A 12132-nucleotide genomic window follows, 5' to 3' on the forward strand; every position below is an offset into this window, starting at 1 on the left:
AACTACGTGAGAATTCATTTTATATAACTTCAATCAATCAAACAGAAATCAATTAAAATTATGAAATGTTATGTATTTTACAAATCAGTATAAAAAGTACACGAAACTCCAATAAAAACGAGATCAAAAGTAGTTCTTCGAGGTCAGTGTTATGATTACGTTTTATATCATTTTGCTTTGCTTAATCTCTTGAATAAACATTATCTTGAAAATTACTAAATCGGTTGTCTTGAAACTTAAATTGTTCATGAATTGAATTAAATGTATGCGTTTTGCAAAAATTCATGGATAAAGATGCATACATCCATATGTACACACTCCAACTAACGGGATAGTTACTTAGAAGCTCTAAGATCTGGCAATTTCATTCATACACTTAAGTGCAGATTGATAACCTGTCTTTTTTTTAAAGTCGTTTAGGACTTTAGGTAGTAATATACTGTTACTGCGGCAAGGACTTCGCGTACCTGTATATGTTGAGGGTAGAATTTTTTTAATTTATCAGTAATACTTATATCCTTATCTTTGCATCTTTTTTTTTTTATGTTGTGTACAGTGGTGGACAATAAAAGTGTATTAATTCAAATATCGATGTCAATATCGAAAAAATCGATACTTCGTTTATTTCCTAGGCAAGTCCTATTACCTAGTCCTAATCCTGAACCACAGACCAGTGAAGAAATAGTCTAAACTTGAGTGTGGCAAGAGTTGGACGTGATTATCGATTTAATTTTATCTCATATTAAAAATAAAAAATTAGGAAAATTATGAAAATAATTCAAGAAATAAATTTGTTATAAGATATGTTGAAGGCGATTATGAATTCAACATTTATTTGAGCAGGTTTTCATTTATTTGTCCTCAAAGCTACTATGGCTTCGTCATTATTAAGTTATGAGACCCTAGTTCATGCATTGGCAGGTGCTACGGTAAGTAGTTTGAAAATAAATGAATAAATTGCGCTTAATTTTATTCCGTATGAATTTTGCAATTTTTTTTGGTTTTAAGGGAAGTGTTGTTGGAATGACTGCATTTTATCCATTAGACACATTACGGTCCAGGATACAAGGTAAATTTGCCTTTAAGGTAAATATAATATAATTAATGAACAAAGAATTAGGATTCTCATAATAACTATTACAATCTTTACAGTTGAAGACTCCATTAAACTGCATGGAACACCGCTAGAAATACTGATAAAACTTGCAAATGAAGAAGGCTTTGAATCCTTGTATCGTGGATTATGTCCTGTTTTACAATCTCTCTCTGTGTCAAACTTCGTTTACTTTTACACTTTCCATGCATTACGAAGAGCTGCTTCCAGTGGCAGTTCAGCTATAAGGGACCTAATGTTTGGTATGCTAGCTGGTACTGTGAATGTATTACTTACATCACCTCTTTGGGTAGTTAACACTAGAATAAAGATGAAGAAAAATTCATATTCAAACTTATTTGATGGACTCTTTGATGTGTTCCAAAAGGAGGGTGTGAAAGGTTTATGGTCTGGTACTGTGCCATCACTACTGTTGGTATCAAATCCTGCTATCCAGTTTATGGTTTATGAAGCATTGAAGAGAAAATTGACATCTATAGGACAGTTTGATACTTACACTGCATTTTTTGTAGGAGCTATAGCTAAAGCAATTGCAACCACATTAACATACCCATTACAGTTGGTTCAATCCAGACTTAGAGCTGGTACTAGCTTAAAACCAATTTTCATTGCTTTGAAGTCAAGACCTTTAACACTTTTCCGTGGTTTAGAAGCAAAGTTGCTGCAAACTGTTCTGACTGCAGCATTGATGTTTTTAATCTATGAAAAAGTTGTCCGCTTGGTTTTGACTATAATGAGAATAAAGTTAACAAAGCATTCATAAATGTATATTCCAGAAGTTACTTTGTAATCCGTTTAAGAAAAGTTTTATTTACTATGACTACTTTGTTAAAATCATTTTAATTATAATATTTTAGAACTCTTGAAGGTGATTGTTATAGAATTAATTGATAAATATCCTCATATCTAAGTTCAAAAGATAAAAATATGATGAATGGGCCAGTGGTACATAATATAAGAATTATTACACATTAATATAACATTCTGTATTTTCATCCAATTATTCAAAGAGTTAAGTTAATAAGTATTTAAACTGTAAAGTTGATGATCTTTTTATTTTACAGTAATGGAAATTCAAATCATGTTATCTCTATTTATTTATTGTCTACCTGTGATAAAAGCCAAATAAATGACAAATTCAATATTTTATGTTACATGTTAAGTTATTTATAAATTACAATATTGTTGTTAAAAGTTCCATGTAGTGTAACTAACATTGTTAAATACACCCTATGCATACGCTTTTCAAATAAGTATATTTGAAAATATTCCCAGTAGTTTCACAAAATAACTTGTGTTAAGTCATTTCAAACAGTTCTGGGTCATTTTTAGATTGTCAGTTACATGGATAGGATGATCAACAAAAATAAAATGGGATGTGGTGGGGTAAGGAAATGGTGACAGTGGTGTTGTATAATAACAAAGTAGTGATCTGCAGTTGTTAAAGAAAATTACTTTAATTAAATAAACAAAAGTTTATTAGCTAATCTTATTTATATATGTGTTTTTATTTGTGCCAACTTCATATCTTCTGATGTGCGTATTACGATTTTCATGTATTCATCCACTAAGGTCTTAAGGTCATTATATACCTGAAACAATAAAAGAAAGGGTTAGTATACTTATATCTGTCAACCTATAAAGTTCATTATTAATATTTAAAAAAATTGGGTAAGTTTGAGTAGTTAAAAAAAATAAAGTAACAATTTTACATCAACCCTTTTTCCATAGCTTAGCCGTTGGATCCAAGCGGCTCAGAATCGTGGAACTTGGAACTCCCTACAAAAGACCTATGTCCAGCAGTGGACGTCTATCGGTTGATGTGATGATGATGTGATGATGATAGGTTTTAGTTATTAGCATAGGTAGGTAACTAGGTCATAAATATGAATAATTTTTTACAATCCTTAAATTATCCAATTTTTTAAATAAATAAAATAAAAATTATAACGTTCATAATTCATCAATTCCACAGACATTTCGTATGTATTAAAACTCATATTTAAGTATTTATGGTAAGTTAAAATATGTATTAGTTTATTTATTTTTTATATTTATCAATAGTATTGTTGTATTTGTGTAGTCTGGCTTATGTATGTACTAAATCGTGTACCCCACCTATTCGTTTTTCTTTTCCTAATATTGCCTGGCAGAGATCGCTACCTAGCTATAAGGCCGCCTTTTGTATCCTTCTTCATTCTTCTTGTTTGTTTTTCTTTTCTTTATTTTTCTGAGTGGTGTTCAAATAAAGAGTATAAATAAAATAAATAAATAAAATGTTGCACCTCGAATGTTGTACAAACATTAAATCTGTAATTTGTCTAGGGAAAGCCAGCCCAGGGTTTTTAAAATGGAACTTTGCCTGATCCGGCCATAAATATGTCTATACTCGGGTTACCTGTTTGACGTGCGGATGGTGGGTGTGGTGAGGAAGCTCGCTGAGTAGCAGGTCGGCCAGGGCGAGCGGCGCGGCGCGGGGTGAGGGCGCGGGCGGGCATAGTGCCAGCGCAGCACGTCGTAACGCCTCGCAACATAGCTCGCCCGCTTCTAACGCACGCCCACCGCTTAGTAATGCGCGTATGCACAGACTGCCCTCCACCTCCTAAAATAAGTACCGTTATTATAATCTCATGGCACAAGAAACCTTGATTTCAAAGTTGAAAGTACTTTTAAAACACTGATATTTCCCAGTGATATTTTATCATCGTTAAAATTCTTTTATAAAATTTTAGAACCACAACTTACAGCATTCATCAAATATCTCCTTCATCGGCGAAATCGTTGCAACCTACCATTTACCATATTTTCATAAGCATTTGAATAGGTGTTGAATGTATAGTATGTAGGAGTATATAGATGAAGGAGTTATTAGGAAACTTTAAACATTCAGAAACAACATTCATTACTATTGGTTCTGCAGCAAAGTTTTGCAAATTCTAAAGTGAGTTTGACTTTCTTCTTCTTTGACTTTGACAAAGAGCAATTCTGGTCATCACGACGATCCTCGCTGAAGAGATTATTTTTTTATGAGACCATATTTTGTTATCCAGAATTTCCTCTATTTTACAGAAAGTACCCACCAAAAGAATAATAAGACCTGTAGGAGGGGTACCAACAAACTGTCAGACAGAAATTCAGCCAACAGAAAGTTTTCGCTAGCTCTAGCAATGAATTAATGTTACCATTAAAATAAAAGTTCGTTACCATAAATCTCTGGAGGAACCATTTGGGTAAAAACTGGCTGGTACTTATAGCTCTCTTAGTCACTGCCAATAAGGTTTCCGCATCTGCCTCGTTCAATTTTGGATATAAATTTTCAAAGTCTATGTTTTCTGTTTCTGTAAAGATAAAATTGTTAGTTGGTTCACTGTATGAAGATTCGAATAATAATTAAAATTATAATCTTATTTAGTCCAGCAGTTCTATGATATAAATAATAATTCCAAACAAATTCTTAAAATAGACCATTGTTTATGCTTTAAACTATTTTTGACTTACTAAGCAAGGCTTGTTGTACAGCGTCTAAGGCTTCCGGTACTTCTTGGCGCAACTCCGCGGCCAATTCGTCCGGACCAATGACCTATTTGTGACATAACAATTTAAATTAAAAGATGGATAAGTGTGAGCACGGAGTCTGTTTTTTATTTGAAACAGTAATAATTGACTAACCAAGCAGACTGCCCACTGCCCACCTGATGGTAAGTGGGAAAAATTTCGCCTATAAACCGAGCAATACCTTGAAGGGCATGTTAGGAACACATCCTGCAACGTGCCGCCCTGTACATCAACATAAAGCGTAATGTGTTAAGCCTCCTATGTCGGCAAATACGTAAAAGTATAGTGTAAAAGTATAGATATAAAATACTGCAAACATACATATATTTTACCCAAAAGTGCTAATTTCCCTTCCCTTGGGAACTTAGGAATAAGAATTATAATCTATTGCAACTTTTAAAGTTATTGTAAAATGTATATAGTATATATACTATTTACATTTTACCATATACCATACGGAATGTATATAGTATGTATGTGGTTTTAATACAAATAAAAAATACTAGTTCAGAGTAATAGAAACAAAAAAACACAACACATTTTCACGAATCCATAATTCTCACTAACCCCTATACCAATTACTCAGTATTGGCAATACAATGGTGAATAATTGTTTCAACAAAATTCGTTTTTTTAACTGTACCGTAAAACGGGGTGAATTGACACAATTTTGAACTTAGACTTAATTTTTATGTATATCTTCAATAGTCGAGAGAACATTATATTGTGCTTATATCATGTCTCCTTGCTATTTGAATATTTTTCAATCATCTAAATTGGGATTTATTCCTTAATTACAGCACAAAATGCAAAAATATGTTACGTTTCTATTGACCCGCACATGGGTTCAATAGACACGAGATAAGGGGTGAATAGAAAAAAATGCTAGGGTTGGCAATTTCCAAAGCTTAAGTAGACACCTAAGTAGTTAACGTAAGTGTAAAAAATAGGTACTTAGGTAGTTAAGGAGTAAATATTACCTAATAGTAGAAATAAAACGATACGTAAAAATTATGAAACTTTTTAATCATTAATTCTTATCTAAGAGATCAATTATTTATTCTTTCATTTGAGATCAACCAGTTGCATTGTTTATTGATTACACAAAAACATCTTATAATTCTAAGGAATAGTCTCATTATTATTTAGGTAGTTAGGTTAGGTTATACCTAGTAGTTAAACATTTTGAATGATTAACTTTTCAACAATCAACATTTAAAATTGGGTAGGTACCTAGGTACTAAAATACCAATCAGTTCACTTTTTAACAATAGCACAGATATAGTCACTACCTACCTATATATCGTCACTCATTAAATCTTTCAGAATATCATCATCGTTTTTGTAATAACATGATGGTTGCCGAGTTTGGATACTTTGTAAACTGCTTGGACCAGGACGATCAATATTATCAGTTGTATCGTCCAAAATCTTAAGATGCGAATTTTTATTTATTTTTTTGCATTTGTTCAAAGTAACTGTTTTCATTGTAGTAATATCTGACATATTTTTATTAGATAAAATTTTCAGTTTTCGTTCACTATTTTCCGTTGCATTTTCTTGTTTATACGTCATTTCTACTCCGGTATCATTTTGCATCTCGTTTATTTGTATGTCATGTATAACAATTTCATTTTCACATAAAAACATGTCTTCCATAATTATGGGCATTGATTCTATGAAATTGTTTGCTATAAAATCTAAGTCATTTATTGTGTCAAGTTGTATTTTTTCAGTGTCTTGTCCGTTTTCTTGTTTATTTTCTTTTTCAGCAATATTCTGATCTTGACTTTTAGTTTTTTTCGCTACACCTTTTCCCGTATATTTATTTCTTTCTTTGCCATCGTAAGTTTTAGTTGTAGTATTTTCTTTGTTGTTTTGTATGATTTTGGATGTTAGTCTTCTCTTTTTTGTTTTTTGTTGGCTTTCCTCTTCTATGTAATCTTCGTTTTCATTACTAACACTTCGTCCAGGTATTACTTCCAACTTTTTTTTCCTTTTTGGTTCGGTTATGTCCATGGTTCCATATCTCATCTCCTTTAGCAGATCTAGAACGGATTTTTCTATTTCAGTTTTATTTTCATTGTTTTGCACTTTAGGTAATCTGCTTAAAACCTCGTCTTCATTAATCGGGTATATTCCTGTTTTCCGGAATCCTGCTATTATATTAGCTTTACTGTTGTTACGAAGCTCTTCCATTAATTTATTTAAAAGTCGCGGGAAACATCCCTTTGGAATCGTTGCTTGTGCTTTTCCGTCGGTTTTTTTCCACTTTAATACTACGTTTCGCCATGCTATCTTCATAGGCCTGAAGAATGCCACATCAAGAGGTTGTGTGAGATGTGTACTATTCGCCGGTAAAAAAATGAACGATATATTTTGCTCGTAGCACAGTTTTATTGTCTCCATCGATAAATGCGACGATAGATTATCACCTATTAGGCACTTTTTCCCAACTTTATCTTTGAAATAAGGTATAATGATCGATTTAATCCAATCTTCAAAAATTGTTGCATCAAACCAACCAGATTGCGTGCGATTATACCTTGCTCCTAGCGGTCCGTTTTCAGTCCATGTGTTGTACAAGTTTTGAGCCTTGTATACCACATACGGTGGCAGTAAACTGCCGTCGGCTGTAGCGGCTATCATCAATGAAACTGACGACTTTGAGCTATTCATTACCCTTTCTGGGTACTTCGTTCCTCGTTTAGTAATAATTTTTTTGCGTCCTGGGTCATCGGTCAAATTTGTTTCATCGTAGTTAATTACATTGCTAGGATTAATACCTGCCAACGACACTTCTAACTCTTTGAAGTATTCTTTAATCGTATCTGGTGAAACTTCTGCTCTTTTTTTTTTAATGTTTTGGCTATATCTTTGGGAAATCTGGTTTTTGTGACGTTTAAGGAAACTCGCGACAAAGTCGGGTCCCGGTAAATTGTGTTTAAATTTGAGCACTGTCCGGCCTACTTGGTCAAGATAAGCCTTAACAATGTACCTCAAATCTAATGCATCTAGAGGGCATCCCCATTCCGCACATATATTGATATACTTTATCATGCACTCTTCAGTCTCTTCTGTTAAAATAGTTTGCCCTCCTTGTTTCTTCATAGTTTTGACACTGTGTCTATAAAGTACAGATTTATCGATATCATATTTCTCAGCTATGGCCTTTAAAGAGAAATTGCTATTCGCATATGCCGCAACAGCTTCATTTATAATATTTTCATCGTACTTTTTATGCCTTTTTCCCCTAGGATCAGGTTTATACACACGCGGCATAATTATATGTACCTATAACAGAAGAAATTAATTATGTTGGCGATTAAATTATTATCTACCTACATAATTAGTAGTGATTTGGTAGTTTGTAATTTAATAATACCTACGAGCTCCCTCGAGCATTGACCTAGATACACATTACGGGTATCTAGACCTAAATCTTAAAACAGTACAGAATAGATCATCAATATCTCCTCCGAATCATACATCTCCCAAGAGTTCTAAATGTTTCTAACAAAAAAAAAATTCAATAGGTAGCAGCCCTAACACATATTTTTCTAATCACCTCTTACTCGTTTCTATTAAACCCTTTCACGTGTCTATTGAACCTATACTACGTATCTATTGACCCCATACTACGTATCTATTCGACCCTTCCCCGTATCTATAAACCTCAATCACAAATTAAAAACTTCTTGGTTTACAATTTTACAAATATTTCGAAATTTATATCACAAACGCACTTACCTTTTTATTAATCTGAGTGACAAGCAACCAACGAATATATTAACCAGTTGTGATGCCACCAAAATACTTCGTTTCACAATGAAAAAAATTAATTTTACTAGAACTCGTTGAACCTGCATAAAGGGGATTCACTTCAAAATCTTTTTTTAGTATGTTGGCTAAATCTCACATCAATCCAGTGTTGCTATTTAAAAAAAATATATACTGCAGTTTTAAAAAAATATAAATTTCGGAACTTTTTTCTTTCAAATTTTTTTGCTATAGTCTGTAAAAAAACATTTTTAGTTTTGTACCTATTCACCCCTGCGATTTTATTCACCCCGTTTTACGGTAGTTATTCTTAAATCCAATTTTGTATCCTTTCCCCGGGGAGATAATTGTCTCCTGCTCATGCTAGCCGTGCAGGAGCGATTACCTAACGTGCTCGGAGAAGCACCGCCAGTTCCCAGACTCTGATAGTAATAATTTCTTTATAGATAATTACATACATAATAAATCCGAATACATTGACCCACTCCGGGGATCGAATTCTCGGAGAGGTGATTCTCGTGATCTGCAATTAACACGCTATCTAGTGCGCCTAGATCAACAAGGCAGTTTTCTTGCATAAACTGACATCCACGTGATCATAAAGTTAAATGTTGGATTTTACAAGCTTTATGGAAAGTTTCAATGTACCTGCAGCGCTCTGGGTGCGTTGGCAGGTGCGGAGGGCTTCGCGAGGAAGGCGTGGTCGGGTGCGGCGAGTCGCAGGCACGTGACCGCGGCCGCTAGCCAGCGGCGTCGCCACTTCGCGCCGCCGCGTTCTGACGCGCACCGTGCGGCACGCTCGTACATCACTGCCGCCGCTGTATAAAAGGTTATTGTGTATTTTTCAAATGGCATTTTTAAAAATGGAATTTTCAAAATGGCTTGCGCAGATTTAACACAGGATCAAGGTTTTGGATAGAAGCAGGCGTTACTTTGAGGAAATCCATGATGTATTATGAAAATTAAGCTATACCCCGCGAAAAGCATCCGAAGATCTGCTTGGTGGACTATAAGGATTGAAGAAATTATAAATTACACCATACAGATTCTCCTGCTTATCGCTGAGTATAGCAAAATAAGCTTAATTTTCATAATATAGGATCAAGTTAGTAGTTTTCTAAATTTGTTTAAATGTGTAGGATAACAAACTTTTAGAAGTTATGTTTGCGTTGTAACTACCGACAAAAGTGTGTTATAAGCCTCTGTGTATGTGTGGATCTGTCTGTGCGTCTGTCTGTCGGTCTGCTGTGTATGTGGCATCGTAGAACCCGAACGGATGAACAGATTTTTATTGTTTTTTTTTTTGTTTGAAAGGTTCGGGAGTGTTTTTATGTTTGATGAGAATCGATCCAAAATTGCCGCCGCTCCGAAATGCCGGATTATATATTTTTCACAACTTCTTTAACACGTTGGCTGCTGAAAACACAACGTTTGTGTTTGAAAACTACGTAACGCGTGTGCGGCTCGAACACGCTAGGCGTGTTAAAATAAATGTACCTACAAGGATGCGGCCGAACACGCTGGGCGTGTTTTTCCGGCGTTCTGCGAGTGCGGCAAACACAAACGCTGTGTTGTTTAAATATACTGTTAGAGCGGCCTTTACCGCAACAAGTGTGTTATACGTTACCGCAAGTACGTTTTATTAAATATTAGTTAAACGTTAACGCAATTACGTTTTATTATATATTAGACAGTATACCTACTTAAAATTCGTTGTTTTGTGAGTTATCTAATCATACATGAGTGTTTTTCTTAATAATTCCCATGCCATCGAGAGAATCGACCATCACACGTATAACTAACAAGTTCATATAAAAAACATGTTTTCGACCAAATATTTGCAACAATAGTATAATACCATCGATCACTAAATAATACCCACCTAGATAATTGCATTGTTTTAAAATATTTTATAGGGACGCGAAATAGATATTGATATCGATATAGGATCGTCGTCCTATATTTTAGCATACTCTACAATGTTTTTCTGCAATAAAGGTATCCGCAACATAAGTTTGACGTCTATTTGTATATTTTTTAATATTTGTACGCCTGAGTTCGCCTGCACTATTTTCATTGGTATCGGTATCGTCAATAATTTATTTTATAAATATCGGTTTGCATTCCATTATACCGACAGAATTTCAAAACGATGCATCCGCATCCTTATTTTTTCTTATCGTCTTAAATAAACGTTATCGGTGCGGCCAGCGGTACCATAAACTACTCAGGAATGAGTTACTATTGTTTCGAATTTAAAAGTAAATTTAACAATGGTTCTGTATATTTACTGGAAGGATTATTATATTTAAAATGCATATTATTTTAAAATTTGCTTCTTTGTCGGCAATCCGCATTCGTATGTAAGTAGGTATTTAATACTGTTTTTTACTTATTTATTTATCATGATTCGTAAATGACATTCACAAGTTACACACAGGTTGACGTTGCCGCGATTTTGAATATAGTAAAATAGTGTACCTACCAGATGTAAAGCCACTATATTTAAAGCTCTTTAGAAAATGATTATTTTTGAAAAAAAGAAAATCTGTGTTGACTACATTAAAGTTTTATTCTATTTTATCCAACAAAAAAATACAAATTGCTATTCAAATGCGACAAGTGTTGGGTTTTCATGTTGTTCAATAAATAAATGAGAAAATACGAGTGATGTAATAACACACCTGTTGCGTAAAGGCCGCATAGCTGTCGCGATAAGTTTAAACACGCCAGGCGTGTGGGGCCGCATGCTCGTAGCGCCTGTTTCGAATACGCTTCACCAGTGCTGAAAACACGCCTAGCGTGTAATCCTGCCGCACTCGTGTACCGTATTTGTTAATGTTAGGCAGCAGTCAACGTGTTAAATATAGGTATCAAAAAGTGAGTGTCTGATTATTCATGTAGTGACGAGTGCCCAAGCAATCGGACGTTAATAGGTTAAACGGTGGAGACTCACCTTTCCGGTAATGTTGTCGTGAGATATATAGCGCGTAAAGGAAGTCGTAGTACGGGTTGTGTGGATGCGGGTCGTGAAGCTTTGCACGCGCGGCCGCCGCTCGCTCCGCCTCAGCCGCCAGCGCGCCGCAAGACACCAACGCACCCAGCTGTTTACGCTCCGCTACAGACAATAGACAATTTGTTTGTTTGAATACTTCATTGCACACACACATTTAACACATAGTAAAGAGACACAAACACAAAATAAACTTAATCTAATATTTAATTTTTGCAGTCATTTACGGTTTTGTTTATATAAATTGCTAATTATATAAACAAAACCTTGAAAAAAATAATACCATACCAAGAAAAAACCATAAAAAAAAAACACGAAAATGCTCGTCGGCTGTCATGGTCGCACTCGTGACGTCATAGATAATGTATTTTTTATTTTTGGCATTTATAACCACAAAGTAAACAAAATCTCCGAATGTATTTTTTGGAAATTGGGAATTTACTATTTCTTTGGTCTCGTCTGATCTGTCGGGAGGCTTCAGTTACCACCCTACCGACAAAGAAGTGTCACCAAGCAATGTAGCGTTCCAGTACGATTTTGAGTAGAAATGGGGTATAATGGAACTGCCATACCCCTCGGTCTCCACGAAAGGAAATCCGAGCCATACGCACAAGGCTATTACCGCTTCTGTTTACTTATACGCCGTGTGTGAATTGTACATATTTTTTTA

General features: G+C 34.5%; 3 protein-coding genes across 3 annotated transcripts in view; 1 reads left to right on the forward strand and 2 right to left on the reverse strand.

The window, feature by feature from the left end:
- The first annotated feature begins 578 nt into the window (after positions 1 to 578).
- LOC120630606 (peroxisomal membrane protein PMP34) lies at positions 579 to 2610 on the forward strand. Its single transcript, XM_039899871.1, has 3 exons — positions 579 to 929; positions 1009 to 1069; positions 1153 to 2610. The coding sequence occupies exons 1-3, from the start codon at positions 873 to 875 to the stop codon at positions 1875 to 1877; spliced, it is 843 nt and encodes a 280-aa protein (XP_039755805.1). The 5' UTR covers positions 579 to 872; the 3' UTR covers positions 1878 to 2610.
- LOC120630603 (nuclear pore complex protein Nup160 homolog) overlaps positions 2521 to 12132 on the reverse strand; it is a 31748-nt gene continuing 22136 nt past the window's right edge. The window contains exons 22-27 of the mRNA XM_039899868.1: positions 11406 to 11567; positions 9098 to 9267; positions 4613 to 4694; positions 4319 to 4452; positions 3513 to 3716; positions 2521 to 2706 (exon numbers count right to left, since the gene is read on the reverse strand). Coding sequence (XP_039755802.1) covers positions 2608 to 2706; positions 3513 to 3716; positions 4319 to 4452; positions 4613 to 4694; positions 9098 to 9267; positions 11406 to 11567 — 851 coding nt within the window. The 3' untranslated portion in view covers positions 2521 to 2607. The remainder of the gene's footprint in view (positions 2707 to 3512; positions 3717 to 4318; positions 4453 to 4612; positions 4695 to 9097; positions 9268 to 11405; positions 11568 to 12132) is intronic.
- On the reverse strand, positions 5370 to 8746 carry LOC120630605. The gene is made up of 2 exons (XM_039899870.1): positions 8420 to 8746; positions 5370 to 7963 (listed from the first exon to the last, which is right to left on the reverse strand). Exon 2 carries the CDS (start codon positions 7949 to 7951, stop codon positions 5966 to 5968), a length of 1986 nt encoding a protein of 661 aa, XP_039755804.1. The 5' UTR covers positions 7952 to 7963; positions 8420 to 8746; the 3' UTR covers positions 5370 to 5965.

This window comes from Pararge aegeria, chromosome 16, assembly GCF_905163445.1.
Source record: "Pararge aegeria chromosome 16, ilParAegt1.1, whole genome shotgun sequence".
In the NCBI taxonomy this organism is placed as follows: domain Eukaryota; kingdom Metazoa; phylum Arthropoda; class Insecta; order Lepidoptera; family Nymphalidae; genus Pararge; species Pararge aegeria.

Bases quoted from the DNA above. Each gene is read 5' to 3' on its own strand.
- LOC120630605 (XM_039899870.1), bottom strand. From the start codon at position 7,951: ATGCCGCGTGTGTATAAACCTGATCCTAGGGGAAAAAGGCATAAAAAG.
- LOC120630606 (XM_039899871.1), top strand. From the start codon at position 873: ATGGCTTCGTCATTATTAAGTTATGAGACCCTAGTTCATGCATTGGCA. The intron at 930-1,008 runs GTAAGTAGTTTG...TTTGGTTTTAAG, and splicing joins ATGCATTGGCAGGTGCTACG to GGAAGTGTTGTTGGAATGAC. The intron at 1,070-1,152 runs GTAAATTTGCCT...CAATCTTTACAG, and splicing joins ATTACGGTCCAGGATACAAG to TTGAAGACTCCATTAAACTG.